Source organism: Sceloporus occidentalis, unplaced genomic scaffold (assembly GCF_023333645.1).
Source record: "Sceloporus occidentalis isolate IW3139 unplaced genomic scaffold, rSceOcc1.0.p SCAF_3, whole genome shotgun sequence".
Lineage (NCBI taxonomy): Eukaryota > Metazoa > Chordata > Lepidosauria > Squamata > Phrynosomatidae > Sceloporus > Sceloporus occidentalis.
Window position 1 is genome coordinate 221,021,687 of NW_028316983.1, and position 21,483 is coordinate 221,043,169.

Genomic DNA, 21,483 nt, shown 5'->3' on the forward strand with positions numbered 1-21,483 from the left:
CCCCACCTGGAATATTGTGTCCAGTTCTGGGCACCACAATTCAAAAAGGACATTGAGAAACTGGAGCATGTCCAAAGGAGGGCGACTAAAATGGTGAAAGGTCTGGAAACCTTGCCCTATGAGGAACGACTCAGGGAGCTGGGGATGTTTAGCCTGGAGAAGAGAAGGTTAAGAGGTGATATGATAGCCCTGTTTAAATATTTGAAGGGATGTCATATTGAGATGGGAGCAAGCTTGTTTTCTGCTGCTCCAGAGACTAGGACCCGGAGCAATGGATGCAAACAACAGGAAAAAAGATTCCACCTCAACATTAGGAGGAACTTCCTGACAGTAAGGGCTGTTCGACAGTGGAACAAACTCCCTCGGAGTGTAGTGGAGTCTCCTTCTTTGGAGGTCTTTAAGCAGAGGCTGGATGGCCATCTGTCGGGGATGCTTTGATTGTGATTTCCTGCATGGCAGGGGGTTGGACTGGATGGCCCTTGTGGTCTCTTCCAACTCTATGATTCTATGAATCCTGGGAATTGTAGTTTGTTGTGGCACCAGAGCTCTTTCTGACAGAGAAGGCTCAATGTCTCACAAAACTACCAGTCCCAGGTTCCCAAGCACTGAGCCAGGGCAGCTAAAGCAGTCTCAAACTAGATTATTTCTGCAGTGTGTCTTGGATCCAACTCAGGCAGCAGCTTCATTCCAGAGACAATCCAGTTTCGTACCGTTTTAACTGCCATGGCCCAGTGCTATGAAATCCTGGGAATTGTAGTTTGTTGTCACACCAAAGTTTCCTGAGAGAGAAGGTTAAATGTCTCAGAAAATTAGAATTCCCAGGATTCCATAGCACTGAGCCAGGGCAGTTAAAGGGGTGTCAAACTGGATTAATTCTGCAGTGCAGTTGCAGCTGAACACGTTTCTGTTTGGCACAAAGCTTCCTGGTCTTTGATTCCAATAGGAGCCACTTGAACTGCCACGGCTGCATCCATACAGAATCCTTGGGGTTTGTAGTTTGGAGCAGTGCCCTCCCCAGCATTCTTTGGGCAGAGAAGGCAAAAGACCTTATAAAACTACAAATCCTAGGATTCCAATAGGATGGAGCAGCAGCTCTTAAAGTGGTCTCAAACTGCATTAATTCTAAAGTGTAGATGCACCAAGAGGAAGGGCGGGAGGAGTTGTCGAGGCGGGTGAAATAATGTTGTGTATGCTGTTATTTCAAACGTGGAACACACTCCTTCCTCAGAGTGTAGTGGAGTCTCCCTCCTCTTCCCCTCCTTTTCTTCTTTCTCCTTCTCCTTTTTTCTCCTCCTCCCTCTTTCTCCTCTGTCGCTGCTGCTGCTGTTATTGTTGTTGTGTGCGCCTTCAGCTCCTTTCTAACTTATCATGGAAGAGAGGGGTGGTCTTATACGGTGAGTATATCCCAAACACTCTATTTTAAGTTGTAAATTTGGGGGTCGTCTTATACGCCCAGTCGTCTTATATGCCGGAATATACAGTAAGCAAAAAATAGATTTCATGATGAAATGGCTGACATAAGGCTTATTTGATTGCCATAAATCTGCATGATAATTCCTACTTTTCTAAATAATGGAAAAAATGAAGGCCACTTTTACAATTGATTTAAAGGGGCAGGTATGTTTACAAAGGAAAAAAGAAACCTTTCCTTGCTTCTCTAGTAAAGCCCCTTTTTAAGTTGTGTTAGAGAATGTTTTAAAACGGCTTAGGAAAACTAAACACAAAATGAATGGATTCAAGATAGCTCCTGTTGTGCTGATGTCTCACTTGATAATTTAATTTGATACCACTAGGGAGCATTCACCAACATATAATGTGAGAGAATTAGTTTTGCATCCTCTAGAGATTCCTTTTCCCATAAGGACTTTTAGGAGAGCAAAAAGCCTTGTGGGATGTGTATTCCTTACCCAGAAAATAAAGTCTGTCCTTCATTGTATTTGTTGTTGTATGCCTTCATGTCATTTCTGGTCAACCTAAGGTGACCCTATCACGAGGTTTTCTTGGCCTTGAACCTACCCTGAGCCCTGATGGTGCAATAATAAATGCCATTACTGCAGCCAGTATTGCAGTCTCAAGGTTGTGAGTTCGATCCCAGGGCTCCAGGATTGACTCAGCCTTGCATTCTTCCATAACTTGCTAAAATGAGTACCCAGCTTGTTGGAGGCAGTTAGCTTACACATTGTAAACCGCTTAGAGACTACTGAATTCTGTATGAAGCAGTAAAGAAATGTAAATGGTATTGCTATTGCTATTCAAAATTTCTTTTTGAGTTATTCATTGCGTTATACGTTGACGTGAAGCTGGGTTTATTTGCATTTGTTAAAAATCTGGTGGAGAGAAGCGCTAGGTTGGCCATTTCCCCCTTTTAATAATAATAATAATAATAATAATAATAAGTTTTATTTATATTGTCCCGCCTCTCCCGATGGATCGAGGCGGGATTACAACAGAATTATACAAACACAATGATACTAATAACAGTATCATTTACTTTTGAAATAATTATTTTCATTAAAACTGTATTGTAGGTTAAGCCTATCTTGGGTTTAACCACTTAGCATACATGTACAGTATTCAGTTCTAATGGAGAAAGTTACAGAGTGAGGCAGCAGTTATAGCTCAAAATGTGCTTGAAATTATTTTTAAAAAGAAGTCCTTAAGAGACTCAGTTAAATTTACAGACCATAAATCAAAATATCTCAATATCGTTTCTTGAAGATGATTGACTTTTTTTCCTTTACTCAGTATTGTAAACAGTAATAGTATAGGTAGGCTCATTAAGCTGAAGAATTTATTTCCTCAGGGTTTATAATATTTTAGTTATGTCACAATTACTGGAATTTGCTATGGTGTAACATTTCCTGGATATATTTAGATTATTGTTGTATCAAGGGACCACTTTGAAACTTGTTGCTATTTTGTTTATACGTCCCTTACAATTCATGTTTAAAGCCTTGAACGTTGTCAAATAAAAGCTGTGTAGCTTATGTATGGGTGGTTTCCCCCCCCCCTCTCAGACATTTCATGGTTAAAATGTACTACTTCTCTGCTGAGCCAGAATGATTATTTTGAAAGGCTTTCTAGGTCTTTCAAGTGTATTAGGTTTGCTGTAAATGAACTGGAGGTGGAGGGATGGTATGGTATGACCCACTCCAACAACTGTTTGTATTAAATAGCATATGAAGCATTTATTTATACTATCGGTAGATGATTTATACTTCTAAGCTGTGAGTAATTCTTTTCATGCTGACAGGTTGATAGTGAGTGCTGTATTCTTGTGTGGGTAAAGCAATCAGGATTCTTGAATTTTGCAAACTGGGTGGTGGTGAGGATGGAAACATGAGTGAAAGGCTTAAGTACCAGGGCTTAGAAACAGTTAATCATTTTAACCACCCCTGCATTGGAGCAAAGGTAGTACAGACTACAACAGACCACTTGTTACCGTTTACTTAAGTACAAACAGTTAAGGAAGTGTTTAATCCTTGGGGAAACTGAATGATTGGACAGAAACACAGAAGTTATTTTGATAAGGCAAAGCAGTAATTTACTCCAAACTCTGATCATCCCTGAGTTTTAATGCAGGCCAAGGATGAAGGCCTTATATGTTTAGTTCTTCCAGATGAATAAAGATACATTTTCCTAAGAAAAATAAATGCTGCATTTTGAGTCAATTTGCAAGAATTGGCAAAATAATTAAATAGTGTATGTTAGGGTTTGGCATGAAGATGGTGGGAAAATAGCTCAGTCTTTTATATTCTAGTATTATTTCTTTGGATTTAGCTGCAGAGTAAAAAAAAGGAAAAGTGTAAATTTACTCAACTTAGCCCTTCTTATACACAGATTTTTTATACACAGATTCAAGCATCCACGGTTTGAAAATGTTCCAGAAAGTATAAATTTCAAATATCAAACCTTTGATTTTCCATTTTTTATAAGGGACACCATTTTGCTATGTCATTATATTTAATGGGACTTGAGCATACACAGATTTTGTTATCCACGGGGGATCTTGGAACCAAACCCCAGTGTATAACAAGAATCCACTGTACATGCTAAAAGATTAGAAGCTAAAAATGAAGCATTATGAGAAACAGTTTTTGTCAGGGCAAAATATTTTGATTGAAATAGTATATTTTTAAACATTAAATCTTTCTTTTAAAAAATAGGCACTGTAATAATGAAATTGTTACCCTTCCTATCCCAAAATATATTGGAATTCTTTGGCACACATCTTGGTAACTGGAATTCTTTGGCATACATCTTGAGAAATTCATTCTTATAATATTCTGGAAATTGCTTTTACCTTCAAGAATCTAAACTGAAACAGTTCATGTGAAGCAATCATACGGTGAGGTTTTATTATAAATTATAATCAAAGACTAATGCTATGTACAAAAAAAATTAAAAACATTAAAAAAACTAAAGTCAATACAAATATCAGTTAAAGCCAATTACAGCATATGTACAAGTTATCTTACTCAGTAAAAGACTGCTAGTGGAAAGTTACCAAGATTGGGCTAACTGAGCCTTTTTGGAATGCCAGAATCTGACAGAAGCCAGCCAATAAGGGCCTGAGCAGACAAAGAGGAAAAACCAGACCACTTCCATAAGCCACCTGGGTCTTCCTGCATTCCCACACTTGCATTGTGCTGTTTAAACGCTCGTGCAATAATGCACACTTCTCATATTAGAGCTGGGCATTTTTTGTTCCATCCCCTTGCCCCCTTCGAGCATGGCTTCATCCTGGTTTCACCTGGTTTTAGCTTTGTGCGTCATATAAACAGTTGAGGCTTGAAATGGGTGAAACTAGGATTTTTTGACAGTGTGGACAACCCCTTAGAGTACTTACTTTCTGAATATTTCAGATGCAATAGCATTATAGGACCACATCTTGCAAGCTTATGATTGCGAAATAGGGCAGGTGATAGTCTCATTTCATTTTCTGGGAGCTGGTGCTGAAATGTATCCAAAAATATAGTAACAGGATTGCAGCAATGAAGCCTACTTTATTGTGAAAAAGAAACCCCATCTTCCACTAATTTCATATAGGTATGGACTGTATTAATTTTATGAATTTGTCTTGTTCATTAATTGATGTAATTTTAGATATTTTGTGCTTGTTGTAATGCTGATTTTATGTTTTGTACTCCCGCCTCGATCCATGGGGAGAGGCAGGAAATATAAATAAAGATATTATTATTATTAAATTGCATTTATTTTTTTCAATTGGAGTTAATTGGGTTTTTTAAAAAAAGACATTAGAATTAAGAAATAAGCTTAAGAATGTCACCCTCTATTGCTTTAAAATAACATTTAAATATAAATCTAGAAATCAGAAGAATTAAGTAATTGTAAAGTGCAGGAAATTGTCACTGCCAGAAGAAATATTGGAAAGCTACAAAAGATCTAAGCATGTGATTTATGATGATAAACCTTAAAAGGAGATTCAGTTAACATTGAAGAACAGATTGAAAGATTGAAATTCAGCTATGTTTCATACATTCACAAAATATGCATTTTCAAACTTTGGCATTTCTATGTTGTGTAGTGTTATTTTCACCAAAATTTTCACCTCCCAGCTGCTCAAAAATCAAAGCATGCTTAAAGATCAATAATCCTATTATGTATGATTATTTGTATTGTTAGTAAAGATATAAAACTGAGATTTCACAGTGCAAAAAAAGCCACATCTTCTAAGAGAGAGGATGAATTTATAATATTGGGAAACATCTGAAAATTATAGTAATGGCAGCAATTATTACATAGTTTTGTCAACTGAAATTGCAGTGTTAATAAGGGGAATTAACATACATAACCAAATGTTCAACGTAATGCATGGTTTCATTTGAGAACAAAATATAGAGTGGTCATTGATACACCTAACATATTACTTCCAACATATTACTTTGCTAACTTGTTCCATTTTCAGTAATAGGTTTTCAGGAGTGCTATTACATTTTCCTGGTAATGACCAGGGCTGTAATTCATTACTTTTTGGTGTACAGTGCCCATGTATCCCTTCTATTTGGGGTGTTGTGCCATGTGTGAGGAGCCAGTGAGAATGGGATGGTGTGGGGGTGAAGAGAGACATAGACACATTGAAATCTAGAGATTGTTAGCCAGAATTGTAAAAACTTAACCATTAACCTGTGTTTTCTGTTTTCACCATTCTGCCCAAATGGAAAAGAGTCAGAAAAAAGTTAGTGGGTGTGCAGTGTGAGTGGGGTGGGGAGGAGGAAAGAGGCTGCTTTGCATGCCTAGAGTGAAATTTAGAGCAGTTGTTTGTGTGAGGGGGATACGTGAAGAAAGAAGAAATGGGTAAGGGACTGTTTAAACTGTTGCAAAAAAGGAAGATATCTTGCAACAGAAAATGCCATCTACAGTGGGGCCTCACTATCCATGGACTTGGCATCTGCAGATTTAAGCACCCATGTATGGCAAACCCCGTTGTCCCCAATGGCAGTGTGTGCATGCAGCTGTGTGACCATTAGGGACAACGGGACTTGAGGTCCCCTGTTTTTTCATATCCACCTTACTGACCTATTATAAGGATCCTGTACTCCCCTTTCCACGCAGAGGAATGTCCTTTAATTGAGACACGAAAATAGTATGTTTGTTCAATATTTTCTTTTGTCATTTTTATGTGTTCTGGAATGAAATAAATCCTATAGGTAGGAATATTGTTTTGCAATCTCATCTGGTTGTTTAAAGAAATACACCAAAAAAGTAACATTTTAAGCTCTGGATATATCTTTGTAAAACTAGGATCAGGTTCACATGGCCTATTGAACCGGTAGTTGCTGCAGTTGTGTATTGATGTTTGTATGGTGCATGTGTAACCAAGAATTATTTTATTCTGTGCATGTACATTTGCTGTTTTACATATTAAACTCTAATAATATTTAATAATAATAGAATATAATTTAATAATAGCAGTTATTTTTGATGTACTTTATTTAAGTGGGGTTTGGATAATTGTTTGTGTTTGTTCCCCTTTTGGCAGGGTGAATCTCTACAAGGTGGTGATGATTCTCCATTCTCTGACTCTATTACATTAGAACAAACAACAAGTAACATTGGCATTTCAAGTGGACGTGTTAGTTTATGGATGCAGTGGATGTTGCCAAAACTCACTGTAAAGTTGTTTGCACCAGATCCAGAAAATAAAGGCACAGGTACTGCACAGTTTTAACAAAGCCAGTGGTTTGAATTTGCCAAGCAGTTTCCTTCCAACATAAATTTTATTTATTAATTCCCTAGAATATATACTTAGCATTTCCCACTTGTTTGTAAATTAAATGAAACAAATGGTTGACTGGTAGTACCTGCAGTGCTCAAAATTTGTTTCACATTAAATTCCTTGCAAAATAAACCTAAATCAGAAATTTTCTGGAAACAAAAATACAGATGAAATAAAAGTTTGTTGATAGATCCCAATGTGCATGACAATATTCAGAATGTTTGACGTGCAAAACTTCTTGTTTGGTTTTTTAAAAAAGTAGCTGATAGATTAGATCCACAACCTTAGTTCAGGCTTCATTTGTTTTTGGTAAATAATGCAATACATTTAGTGACTCTTTGATAACATGATATATAGACAAATACTTTAAATATGGTATGGAAGTCAAATTCATTAATAAAGTTTCAGGGCATGTTGCAATCAAAATTTTGAAGAAATATGGACACAGCCCTATTTAAGTATCAAAGGAAAAGACCTCACAAGATTAAGTCCCTAACATATTACTTTCCATCATCACCCTGCCTGTGATTTACTTTTCTTAGTCAGCACATCCTATCCTGCAGCATCTTAATAGCAGATGTCCTTTGGGCAGATCCTTGCCTGCATAGATTTTTGATGGGTGTTTGAAAATCAGTATAGCATCAGTGAGGTTAATAAGCTTTGAGTGGAAAGAAACTCGTTTCTAACTTACTTCTTCCTGCTTTTTCCTTGCCTCCAAATTAGATTACCAATGATTTGACTGATGGATAAAGTCAAGACCAGTTAATAAAACACCAGATTGTGTGTGAAATTACTAATGTAGTTAGGGATTTAAATGCCTACAACCTTTGTTGAGTTAGAGCAAAAGTATTTCATGTAAAGTAGTAGGGCCTTCTTGATCTCATCTTTTATGTGATACCCATTGCTAGCTGTTTAAGAAAACACCGTCTTGTAGATAAACTTCAGAAAAATATTCTTCCAAAGAATATTTGTGTTTTATGAGTGGACTAATTATTGGAATTCCTAGCTAATTTTTATATGTTACAGAGATCTGCGTTGTTGGTGAACTAGAAGACCTCAGTGCCTCAGTAGATGTGCAAGATGTCTACACTAAAGTCAAATGTAAAATAGAAAGTTTCAATGTTGACCACTATAGAAACAGGTAACAAACAGATCTGATGTGCATTGTATTATATTCAAATGGAATCATTCTACTGTTTCACATAGATAACAACTAAACTTGATTCAAAGAGGTAAATGATTTGAAATAATATTCTTGTGCTATACTTTGCACAAGTAAGTAATAACACTAGTTGTAATAGGAAGTTCATATGAAGTATGAAAAAGTATCTATTATTTTCCTCATGGCTAATTTTTGAATGTCTGTTACAGAGATTTCCTTTTATTGTCTATGGACCTCAGGTTAATGCTTTCCATTGTTAATTCAGGGGTGAGCAACACTGACCTTCCAGATGTTGGACTGCAATTCCTGTTAGGTGTGGGAGTTTGAGTCAGTACCATCTGAAAGGCCACAAAAATTAATGTAACAGTTTCACACTGCTGCTTTAATCATTCTGACATAGTTACAATCAAAAGTTAATTTATAGCAAGAAGATATATTCCCCTTCCTAGCATTTATATCATCTTCCCATAGCAGCTTCTGTATAATAAGGTAGAAGGCAATATGTGCATGAGAAATAGGAAAAATTCTTGTTTGTTACGAACATTAAGATTTTAAGAGAAATTCAGATGAAATAAAATTGTATATGAGTTTGCTTGATATGATCAAAAGTCTCAACATATCAACATTGTTTTTATCACTGCATACCATTCTGTGGAATCTTTCAGTGATCTTGAAAAAAATCCTGCTATAATCATTTTTATTTCCTATGCAGATATTGTGATAATAAAAATCTTGAAAGAAAGTTTTCAATAGCTCTTCCAAGTCCCTTTTTCAAGGGTCTTCTCTAAGTTCTACATGTGTGTTTCAGAATTGTCCATCCATCCATTTATCTCCACAGCGGTGAGCAGAAAATGCCTATTTGGCAGTAGGGGGCAGTGGTTTGTTTTAAACTCTGTTGAGCCAGCCTGCCCATTTCCACAATCTCTTGAGCAAAAAGGGAAATGTATGTTTTTGTTTATGACAGGATTTAGTAGAATTATGAAAACATACCCATCTTCCATACTCCTGCCTCATCTCCTGATTTGACTCACTGCCCTGTTCTAATTCCCATGTTTGTGAACATTACATAACATCACATCCATCTTAGGGATTATTACTTCATCAGGTATGGTGTTTAGGTCACGGTGTCAACCTAGCAGCTCACCTATTAGTTGTGAAGGGTAAGGAAAGGCTTACAAACTTAGGTTTTCTATTTTCACTTTCCCTCTCTACCTCACAGTTCCTGCAGCTCCACCCCTAATTATTTGCCTATTGCAACTTCAGTGTCTGTAATTCAATATCAGTTATATCTCTGTACCTACATCTCCCAGTGCTATCTCCCAAATCTACCTTTTCAGCCAAGGTGTGGGATGGACAGGACAATGAGTGATGGTGTGTCTGGCCCTCTTTCACTAGTGGGGCATGCTGCAACAGGCAGCGAAAGAGCTTCTGTTGCAGCTGCCTGTGCTCCACTGGCAGGAGAAATCTGGATACACCATCACTCATTGCCCCCAACACCTCAAAAATTCCTCTGTTGGGTCGTCTTTAATGTATGTTTTGGAGAAAACTTTCAGTGGTTAAGATGGTGCAGTGAATTAGTGTAATTATGGTGTAAGTTGGTTTTACAACAGCAACATAATTAATGAACAGGATTCTGGTCATCTTTTTAAATTTAAATTTTAAATTATCACTTTAAACAATTTCAGTTGTTGGTTATGTCTGTAGGATCTAGGACTGCTTAATGGCACCCAGATCTTAAAACAAGGCCTGTGTCAGGATGTATGACTCTTTTCCTACCTATTTTCTTTTTCAGAGAATGTTTCAGCACAAAGAATTAATTTGCAGCACAATTTAATTGCAAATATTCAGTGTTTTCTATTTCTGTAGAGTAGACTGAATTCCAGTCAAGAAAGTGTTGTAGTGTTAGTTTTTTCATTGAAACTAATCTAACAAAATAAAATGACGTTACACAGCATAACAAGGGCCATTATGTTTGCAAATCACAATGACAGTACTATGCGTTTGAAAATATTCAAAGTCTAGTTTTCATGTGGTTGAAATGTATGGATTCTGACCAACTGCAGAGAACAGATAAGGTGAACATTGTATTTTCCAGACCAGGAGAAGGCTGGCAATCTGGATATTTTGATGGCGTGTTTCTACAATGCAAAGAAAAGCTTGTGGTGAGATTTTCTGTAGTGGAATAAGACATTTAACCAAATAACAATCCTAAAAATCTAAACATTTTTTTTTGTTTTGTTTTCATATAGAATGGAGAAGGATTGCAAGAATTATGGTATAAACCACCATGATACTCTTTTATACATCAATTTGTTATTGTGGAAGATGAGGGAAGAAATTACTTCAGTGCTATCGTGTGTAGTTTTTAATTTCCTTAATTCTTGCAGTCCCTCTCCTTCCATTCTAATTGTTTTGTAATTAAAACAAATCAACATACATTGATTTTTCAAATGGACAGCGTTGCTCTACTTTAATTCCTGATGGTTTTTAAAAATCTTCTTCTGAGTGGCTGCTTCCAAATAATAAAACTCTGGGAAATATATTGAAGTTCATGATTTTCCTTTTTGATTTATATGAGTTGCAGTACAGTATTTGAGGTGAAGGACTTCCAAGTCTGTTATATGCTGCAGTGTTGTGGCAGAATCCAACAATTATTGAAATGCCAGATTGTTTTTTTCTTTTCTTATGGCTTGTTTGTTTCTTTGCTTTTTGCCTGTGTCACTTCAAGCATTGGGGAAGACTCTTGGTCTCTGGGGAAATGTGGAGGTGTCTTCCTTTCCTGTACTGACAAGCTGAACAGACGTACTTTGTTGGTTCGACCCGTCAGCAAGCAGGACCCTTTCAGTAACTTCTCTGGCTTCTTTCCTTCTGTAAGAAATCAATGCAATATGTTTATTACAGAACTTCCATTAACAAATAATATTGAAGTTTGGTGGTGGCAATAGAAGAGATCTTTTCATTCAAAAGCCTAGTATGTACTATTTCCCAGGTTTCTGAAAATAATTGTTCCCTGTATTCACATTTGAAAAGTAGAGTAGCAATGTAAGAATATTTACTTGAGTCTTTGTTTTAAGAATATAGTCTTTCAAAACTAAAAGGAAATCCTTGAATGTTTAAAAGTACTCATATATGGAAAATGTTTGAGGACTATGGAAGTCTAAATTGTATAGACTGAAAAGTATAGCAAGGAGGGGAAATGTGTTATTGATTACAACTGCTATCATCCCTCACCATCAGCTTTACTATCTACAGCTTATGAGTATTGCAGCCAAAAATGCCTGGCAATTGCAGACTCCCCATTGCCCAATTGCCATCCCTTTTAGTATTTCACAGTTCCACCGTTGACTTTGGTCCAAAATACACTGCAGAAACAATCCAGTCTGAGACTGCTGTAACTGTCCTGGATCAATGCTAAGGAATCCTGGGAATGGTAGTTTACTGTGACACCAGAGCTCTTGGATAGAGAAGGGTAAATGTCTCACCAAATTACGGTTCCCAGAATTCCCTAACATTGAGCAGGGACGTAGCTAGGATTTTAGGAAGGGGGGGTCCAGACTAAGTGCCACCATTATAATGGGGCTTGGGTGTGGCGGCGCAGCAGCACACACCATTCATTTTCCTAATAGAAGGGGGGGTCCGGACCCCAAGACACCCCCCCCCCCCGGCTACGTCCCTGCATTGAGCCAGGGCAGTTAAAACTATCTCAAACTGGATTATTTCTGCAGTGTGTTTTGGATCATAGCTGCTGGAAGCCTACTAAAAAGTTTTGAACAACTGGGTTAGGGTTTTTTGTAATTACAACAGCAAACATATTGCTGAAATTTGGAAACAATAACAGTGCAATAGTAGCCTTTATTCAGACCAACTAAAATGTCATAGAATAGTGAACATTTTAAAAATGTTTTAGGATTGGTGGGATGATGTTGGTGATCACTTATAAATTAACCTCTAGCTTTGCCAGTATGAAGACTATAAATGTTTCTCTTTTTTCTTACCTCATAAGGCTATATATACACATATGGGTATCCACACTTGCCAGTGCCACACACATGGAAAGAGCCACTGTGTTGTTGTCCTTCAGTGCTTCTTGAAAGCTATTTTATAGTTAGCAAGGACTAATCTAATGAAGTCATAGCAAATCCTGTACTTCCTCCATTATAAACTTCAGACTTTGGCTTCCAGCTTAGCAATTTATTCCTCTCTCCTAGAGCAGAGTTTAGAGACTTACTCATTCTTTGTAACATTACATTTTCTGTGGAATTTTTTTTCTTATGAACTATTTTTTTTTAAAAAAAATAACCTATATTTTACTTTGTATGTTTCTAAAAAGGCTCAGATCTTAGAAATGAACGTGTCATTTGTGTATTAAGGCTTAAGATGGGCATCATATTACAGTGGTTTAAAAACACTCATTAATTTTCTATAGAAATCTCAACTTGGTGTGAGTGTCTGGTTTTAACACCTTGCTCTATGTCAGGGTAAAGAAAAAGTAATAAGTGAATCTGCTTATGTAATGTTTATTTAATTGCTGTATATCTCTGGCCACCTAATTAAAAATCCACTTTCAATCAGAAGACATATGAGGTGGTCACTAAATATTGTATCCAGATAGGCACAATATAGTCTTGTCCCCCTTATTGCTTTTTCTTTACTCTAAGTGAGAGAAGTGAGAGAGCCAGAGATTAATAGTTGACAATAGTCAACATGGAAAATAGACCCATTGTTAGTTTGTTTTTTAATGTTAGTGGAAGTTCTGTTCTGTTTGATTTGATTTTCTATCAGGAACATAAAAAACTATTCCTCATACTTACCTCAGTTATTTCATCCTAACACATATTAAGCTAATATACTAATGTTACAGTTTAAAACCTATAGATTTCCATTTTCAGAATTTAAAAATAATGGTTATATTTACATAAGAATTTCATGTAAAATATACTTCAATTCAGTGATATCTTAATATTAGAAGAGAATGCACTGATTCATTAAACAAGCAGGACCTGTAATTTATATTTAGAATTCTTGTTTAAGTAAGTATGTAATCATTAATATAACCGTCAGAGGGAATTCTGCAGACTGATTTCCATTGCATGTGTGGAGCTCCTGCCCTAATATCAAATTAAGAAATTCACATGGATAGAAGCTGTATGTACAAGTCAGAGCTCCTATAGAGCTGTGAATTTGACTCAGTAAATCAAAACCAGGAAGCTTTATGCTGCTGATTTCCGTGGGATTTGCATTGGACTGGGGTCCAAGATGCAGCTGATGGATGTTCATTGGCTTATCTCCCCTGCTACTTTCAGTGTTGATTTTTTTTTACTGAAATAAAAGTGGTAAAAAAATTTTAAATTGACTTTAAATTTAAATTGTTACATTTTCTTTGATTTTATGATCAAGTCTAGCATTAAGTATAGCTGTCTCCTCTAGTCAGATAAATATTAAACCTAGCTATCTCCTTCTCATTCTGAATTGTTTGTTTACAGTGTGCATTTGGGAAAATTCATTGTGTTTGCTCAGAATAGCCCAAATCTGATGTAACACAAAACGCAAATTAATATTATGAAGAACTATGGCAAGCCTCCTTCTTTCCATGCAGCTTCTGCTGTTCTTTTTGAATAAATTGTGCTTCCCTTTCCATTCAAAATTGGAAAACTGTAATTTATTATGACTGTGATTTGTTAACAAACCAAAGTCAAATTATGACTTGAAATCCAGCTACAATAACTAAACACAGTTGATCCATAGTTCTTCTTGTGGTCTCTGTGCATCATACATATTGGTCTTCACCTGCACAGAGTCATTCTTCACATTTTATAGCTAGCTGAGCATTTTGGCAGTGTCAGTACCCTCTTCCCTCCCTCAGTGGCCATTTTCCCAGTTTATACTTCGTCCACCACAGTGGTAGCAAATAATAGGAATTTCTTCTCTTAGCTGAGCACATTCTCCTTTATGCTCAAAGGGCCTGTACAGACAGGCCAAAATAAAGCTGCTTCATGTCACTTTGGAGGTATGCTGTTTAAATGACACATGCATCTTAAGAGGCCAGAAGCTGCGCCAAAGCTGTGCTCCATGCGTCATTTAAACAGTACACTTCCAAAGTGGCCCAAAGCAGCATTATTTTGGCCTGTCTGAGCAGGGTGTTTTTATTTTTGAGAGTTTGTATGAGGCCTATGGCCTCACAGCTGCCGTTTAAGACCTGTTCACTTTGCAAGAGAAAGCTCTTGCTGGCTTACGGGAACTTTAAGTGCCTTCTTTGCCTAGGTCCATCACACAACATCTCCACCTATAGTATTTGCCTTGGCTTTACCTCTCAGCAAGGTGAAATGGAACGGAGAAGCTGTGGATTCTCTGTTCAGTTGGTGCCATCACCACCAGGCATGGCTGAAGCCCCTAGTTGCCATTCTCAAGCTCATCCTTGGTACCATCTATGCAGCCTCTCTCAGTACTGCAGCATTCTGCTGTTCCCCCTGTACTGGTTTCATCATCTTCAGATAAGGCACATAAGACCAAGACTAAAAGATCTCATCAAGATGATCCTCTAAAGAGATGGTGGGGGGAAATTGGCCTGCTTTGGATGTTCAAGTTCCCTCAGCCATTGCTTTACCTTTACACCATCAGCATGACTCTTCAACTTGGAACTATCCCCACAATATGAGAATTCAGTTACTATCAGAGGGAGAAATGTGTGAAGAACCATCTATAGAGCCTTGTCACTCTCCTGCAGCCTGCAGGATCCAGCTTTGTATTTCCAAGAGTGATCTTAGAGGGTTACTGCCATGGGCATGGTCAACCTTGAAGGATTCCCACTGCCCTGAATATCTTAAAGACCAGGGAGCTTATTATTATTTAGTGCCTTTTCCAGGGAGAGAATACTCATCATCTATTAGCAGTAGATACCATCAGGAATAGATAGCACAGTCCATCCTGAGATACTTCTGTCAGGCAATACTGTGAGCCACAGTACCACTCTTGATCACAGTGACAATCAGCCCGCTCATCCAGTTCTCACTGCAGAATTGTACAATCCTTGCCACTGCAGACTATTGTACCCATACCACCTGTTGCCTCAACCAATTCTTTGGCAGCACCTTCACTACCATCTAAGGTACAAGCTGTGAGACAGGCAACTGTGGTGCCTACAGGGCCAGCTATAGTGACTCTACTTTTGGTACCATTGCCTCATCATCAAGATTGGAAGAGGATTCTGCCCCTACCTGAACCTTTTGCTCTTGCTTCACTTCAGCTGTCCCCACTTTGTTGACTGTGTCAGAGGGTTACAAAATATACTGGGATTTACTTATCTGGATGGTGAAATATCTCCAGATCCCTTATCAATAGGACTCACCATAACCGAATAATCCAGTATTTTCAGTGGTACACTAGCCTCAAGTGCCCCAATATCCTTCCCTTTCTCTTCTCCTTGGTGTTGATAGTGAAATTTTTTGAGAGAAAAGCATCACTCCAATCCACATCCATGTGGTTAGAGAAACTCTGTTGGATGAAAAATGAGGGCTGCATTTTCCTCCTTCAGCATCTTGAATTTAATTTAGTTGTTGTTGCTTCTTCCTCTGGGAAGAGGCTCCCATCTACTTCTCCAGACAAGGAAAGAAAGAAACTCTAAGGGCAAGAAATCCTATGCGTTGTCTTTCAAAATGAACAAACATCAGAACTTTCTGGGTCGGTATCATTTTTTTCTGTGGGAAACAGTGGCAACTAATGGACTACCTACCACAGGTCAAAAAGGAGGTTGCAAAGGTCTCTTTGGGAAGCTGGAAATGTATCAAGTGACCAGTTTACTTTCACTAACCGTGTACTGGACTGTTCCTCTAGAGCACTGATGGGTGCATCAAGTCTTGCAAAGGTATGCCTGGCTCTATTCTACAGCACTAATACAAAAGGTGTAGCTGAAAATTGAGGACATAGCTTTTGACGGCTTGGACTTGTTTAACGAAAAAACCCAGTGAGAAACTCAGTGCAAATCACAAGCTAGCCAGCCCTGTGAAGAAAATCAGAGTGACCCCTACAGACACCAACCAAACTGTATAGAGCATGGCCTAAGACTTCCTACCACAGAGGATGGCTCCACTCTGATTTTAGTGTCTCTACTTCTAAAATAGCCCCAACTACTGCAATGAAATGTCAGAAATACGACAGATGCAAGAGTGTTGAGAGCAAATGGCATTTTGACTACTGTGCCATGCCATTTGATTCTGGCTCCCTATTGCTACAGGTTCATATTCTTCCTTACTTTGGTGATTGCATTCGTCCCTTCCTCTCAATTTAGGAAAGCATTATGTCAGACAGATAGGTCCTCAACATCATTGTGAGGAGCTACTGGATATAGTTTCACTCTTGTTCTCCAGATTACTTCTGCAGTTCCAAATCTTCCTGGACCATTTTGGAAGAAGACAAGACACTGTTAACCAAGGAGGCCATCAGGAGAGTCTTACCTTTTGAAAAGACTGTGGACTTCATCTCCACATACTTCAGTTTAGTGGCATCAATTCCTTCATCACTGGGCAGTGTTTTTGCATGGTCACATAACCAGTATTCTTCCTTTACTCTGGGAAGGAAATTGGTTTACCAGGAAGCTTACTTCCATGTCAGCATTCACCACAACTGCAGGAAATTCCTCAGGGAAGGTATACAAGGTGATTATTTCTAATTCAGCATCTTCCTATTTTGATTAGCAACAATGTCAGGGGTGTTCAGAAAAGTAATGGCTGTATCTGCATCAACAACACATCCTTGTGTTTCCATACATCAACAATTGATTATTAGTCACTTGACTCCACATGAAACCACTACAACTCTGATTCCTCCAAAGCATTGATATGTCCATTTTAGACATGACAGCCTGCCTGTCCAGAGTTTGGGACAGTGTTGTGATGGAATCACCTCTCCACTCTGACTTAAGGCATACCTTTTCACCTCCTCAGTCTCCCCAACCAACTGTACCACCAAGACTCCTTGCACCACCAGGGTTCAAGAAACAGTGCCTCCGCATCAATGCCTAGAGATGTTGGCAATACTCAGTGCTTGCAAGATCTACTTTTCACTGTTTTGTGGCCGAATACTTCAAGTGGCAACAGATAATACAATGATGATGTGGTGCATAAATAAAGTGATGCCTCTTCATTGGCCACCAAGGCACTTCACTTATGACACTTGTGTCTGCAGTACCATATTCATCTGTTTGCTGCCCATGTGTCCAAAACACAGAACACACTGACAGATTGCCTCAGCAGTTCAGCTACCGAGAACCACAAGTTGATCATTCACCCATTGGATCACGAGAGGATGTTCTCCTCTATTGATGGATGGGTCAGTTGCTGTATGTCTTTCCTCAATTCCCAATGATCACCAGGGTGATTTCCAAGATCAAGAGGGACCACACCAACTGCATCCTCTTGACCTTTGGTTGTCCAGGCATATATGGCTACCCTTCCTGCTTCAACTATCCTGGGACTTACAGATTTCCCTTGTGGAATTATATAATTTCCAGAGACAATGGCTTAGTCCTGCCTCCTGAGATACACAGGAGAATAAATTTCTGATAACCTTTGACAGAATGTGTGACATCCTTGTTGGCATAAAAACCCTCCACTAAAATGTCATATGATTATACATGGAAGTGTTTAATAAATGTGGATTAGATTCTGGTTTTAATCCTCTTGACTACTCCTTATTCCACATTTTTTCATTCACCCTAATGCTTTTGGATATCTATCCAAAGTTTATCATTCTCTGCTGAGAGCGCCTACCTGTCAATTACATTGGCCTGAGGGACCTATCCATTTCATTCTTTGCCCTACCATGACCAAGAGGTTCCTTTGAAGAATACAGAACCTTTACTCCTGCCATCTTCACATGAACCATTCTTGGAGCCTGTTGTTAGTCTTGGTAGCATTTATTAATTTATTTGTTTCTTGGGGATAGGGACTAAAGACGTGTTATCAAAGATCTCCAATTTTTTGCAAAATAGGTGATCAAAATAATGACCCCATCCTGTAGACTTGCTCTTTTGTCATTGCATGGACAGCTGAAAAGCCATTTTGCTAGAGCTACAGGTATGTCCTACTATATTCCTGAAGTGTGTCCTCTTACTGGAGCCAAATGGTCTATGGCATCAACTTCCATTCATCATTACTACTTAGATATCACAGCACTTGCAAATGCAGCTTTTTGTAGTGCAGTTCTGTATTCAGTCCTCTCTTGATGTGTCTCCCTCATATTCTGCACCCATATGTATGATGCACAGAGACCATGAAGAAGAAAGACAGGTTGCTTACCTTTTACTGAGCTTCTTCTGTGTGTACCACTGAGTTGGACGAATCACAACTGGGAAAATGGCCACTGATGCATGTGATTTAAAGGAGGGAGTGGAGCTACCACCAAAAATGCAGTTATCTACTGAAGGTATAGACTTGCATATGTGAATGTACAGTTGACCATTTGAAGAACCTCAGTTACATGTGAGCAACTTGTTTTTCTTACATTTGGATGTAACGGGAAATGCTGATTTATTAGAACAGAATGGCAACTTCAGTCTTCTCTCCTAATAAACAAATGAGGAGGAGAGGAAGGTATTACCATGGTTAATTCTTTGGTTCTTTGAACCACAACAGGGTCTTAAATTAGCATACATTTCATCTGATATATTAATATATCAATTGATCAATTATATGAGTAATCAAAGTTGAATTAATTTTGTAAAGATACATAACAGTTATCATTTAACACAAATACACAGTTTTTTTCCTTCTGTTATCTAGGAAAGGTGGTGGGAGGAATATTGATTAAAGAATTAATTGATAAGTGTTCAAATATTATTCAGTGAATACAGGTTACTTATTTCTGGCCATATCGGTTTCTTTGCATAGGCTACTGCAAAACTTTTGGATGGTTCTCATCAACAACATGGATTCCTCTCACTGACTTACACAAAGGCAGTTACAAAGAATGTCCGTCACAAATTGATTTCAAGAAATGAAAGAAGAACTTTGCATAAATTATCAGAAGGTTTCACTGATGGTTCTCCTCACTTCCTTCATGAGATCCTTCTTTCAGCTCAGGCATTTGATGTTGTTCTTTGCTTTCCTTTCCTCAATGCAATTGCAAGTATTTTTCAAGCAAAACGTCAAAGAAATCAAAAGGAGAAGAGAAAATCACCAGGACAGCCCATGAGGACCCATATTCTTACATCTCGCAACTTGCCACTTATTTATATCAATACAGGGGTAATAAGAGTATTTTTCCCCAAAATGGACAGAATGCAGCATAATACAGAAGGTACAATTATAATATGATAATGTCAGACTGCTAATTATTCTATATACAGTAAAAAGTTTTATTATACCAAAGTATTTGTTTCAAACACACCACAAAGATCCTGTATTGACACATGAAGCTTTTGTACTTCTACTAATGCTGCCTTCCCAAACCCTGCTTTTTCATTTAAGCAGTGCTGAAGGATTTCTGAGGTGCTACAAATCAGGGAGTTGGGGAATTATGACTCAACACTGTCCTGTCACGGAGTCCATTGAAATAGGGAGCTTGGGGGACCCCTTGGAGTCCTGCCAACAACTGCTTGTCTCAATGTGTCCTGTGACCAGGAGAGCACTGCAACCTTTCCCCAGTGCCTCAAACTACAGCACTTCGGAAACCCTTCAGTTGGAAGCGGCCTGGCTAAAGAAGTAGGATTTGGGATCACGCTTGGTCATTAATAACTGTAAACGTGAATCCTCAGAGTTGAAAATCATAAGTCCAGTTTACGATCTCATAACTGTTGAACAGGTTGCCAGCTGTTGCTGTTTCTTTTGTTTTTGTTTCTGTTTCATCCTTTTAGTCATTTTGTCCATTGTTGAACTGTATACTGGATGTCCCTTTCTAAGATTTTCATAAGATTTTAATATAAATTTTCAATATTTCAATATAAATTTTAAGACTATTAACTGGAATGTTGTTTTATAAATGCTTTGTTAGAAAATCTAAGGTCCAAAACACACTGCATAAATAATCCAGTTTGAGACTGCTTTAACTGCTCTGGCTCTATATAGCAAATATCAATAGCAAGTAGATTTCTGTTCTGCTTACCAACATACTAAGCTGTTTACAAAGTGTTAGCTAATTGCCCCCAACAAACTGGGTACTCATTTTAGCAAGCTATGGAAGGATGCCAGGCTGAGTCGACCTGACGCTCTTGGCTGGTACTGAACTCACAACTTTGTGGTTTGTGAGTGAGTGATTGTGATACAGGCATTTAACCACTGCACCACCAGGGGATTTGGGAACTGTAGCTTTGTGAAACATTAAGTTCTCTCTATCAGAGAGCTTTGGTGCCACAATAAACTACAATTCTGAGGATTCCTTAGCACTGAGCCAGAGCAGTTAAAGCGGTCTCAAACTGGATTATTTATGCAGTGTGTTTTGGACCTAAAGAGTGCCGATACCTTTTTGTTGATGCACTCCATTATATTCTGTTTGGTAATAGATGAAAGCTTAATTGTAATAAGATACCTAGAACTACATTTATTTAGTAAACTTAGGCCCGTTCTGGACGGGCGTAAAGTACGTATCCAGTACGTACTAGGGTTAGGAAGGGGCGTCACTTCCTGATGCCCCTAACCCTAGTATGTACTGGATACATACAAAATGGCAGCGCCTGTTCCACACGGGTGCTGCCATCTTGACGTAGTGGACGCATAGCATCCGCATGCCGCGCGCCCGGATGTGACGCCGCAAGTGCGCAACTAGCGCCTCGTGGCATCACATCCGGGACACAAAAAGAAGCGCCATTTTCGGGCTTCTTTTTGCTCCGCGAGGGAGCTGCACAGTACGGAAGCTGTGGCTCCCTCGCAGAGCAACCGGTGGCGCCCAGAGACCACCACTTTTGGTCAGTCTGTAACGCGCCTTAGTTTAAAAGCCTACATACGTATAAATGAGAGACAGTATCACTTTTCCAGTGTGGTTGATTTTGTATCAAAACTTATTTGAAATCACTTTAAGCATCTTTTCCATTATAATACTTATAAAGATTCACAAAAGCACAGGGAGTTATGTGAGTATTAAGTAAGAAGCT

At 38.3% G+C, this 21,483-nt stretch overlaps 1 protein-coding gene across 3 annotated transcripts in view; it reads left to right on the top strand.

Moving 5' to 3' along the window:
* Positions 1-21,483, top strand: part of VPS13B (vacuolar protein sorting 13 homolog B) — a 472,964-nt gene that overhangs the window by 246,514 nt on the left and 204,967 nt on the right. For 2 of the 3 annotated variants that reach the window (XM_089517703.1, XM_089517704.1), the window contains exons 26-29: positions 7,004-7,175; positions 8,267-8,381; positions 11,131-11,272; positions 19,286-19,694. In XM_089517703.1, the coding sequence (XP_089373829.1) occupies positions 7,004-7,175; positions 8,267-8,381; positions 11,131-11,272; positions 19,286-19,694 (838 nt within the window). Of the gene's footprint in view, positions 1-7,003; positions 7,176-8,266; positions 8,382-10,497; positions 10,565-11,130; positions 11,273-19,285; positions 19,695-21,483 lie in introns of all 3 variants that reach the window. The other variant, XM_089517705.1, reaches the window with a different exon arrangement.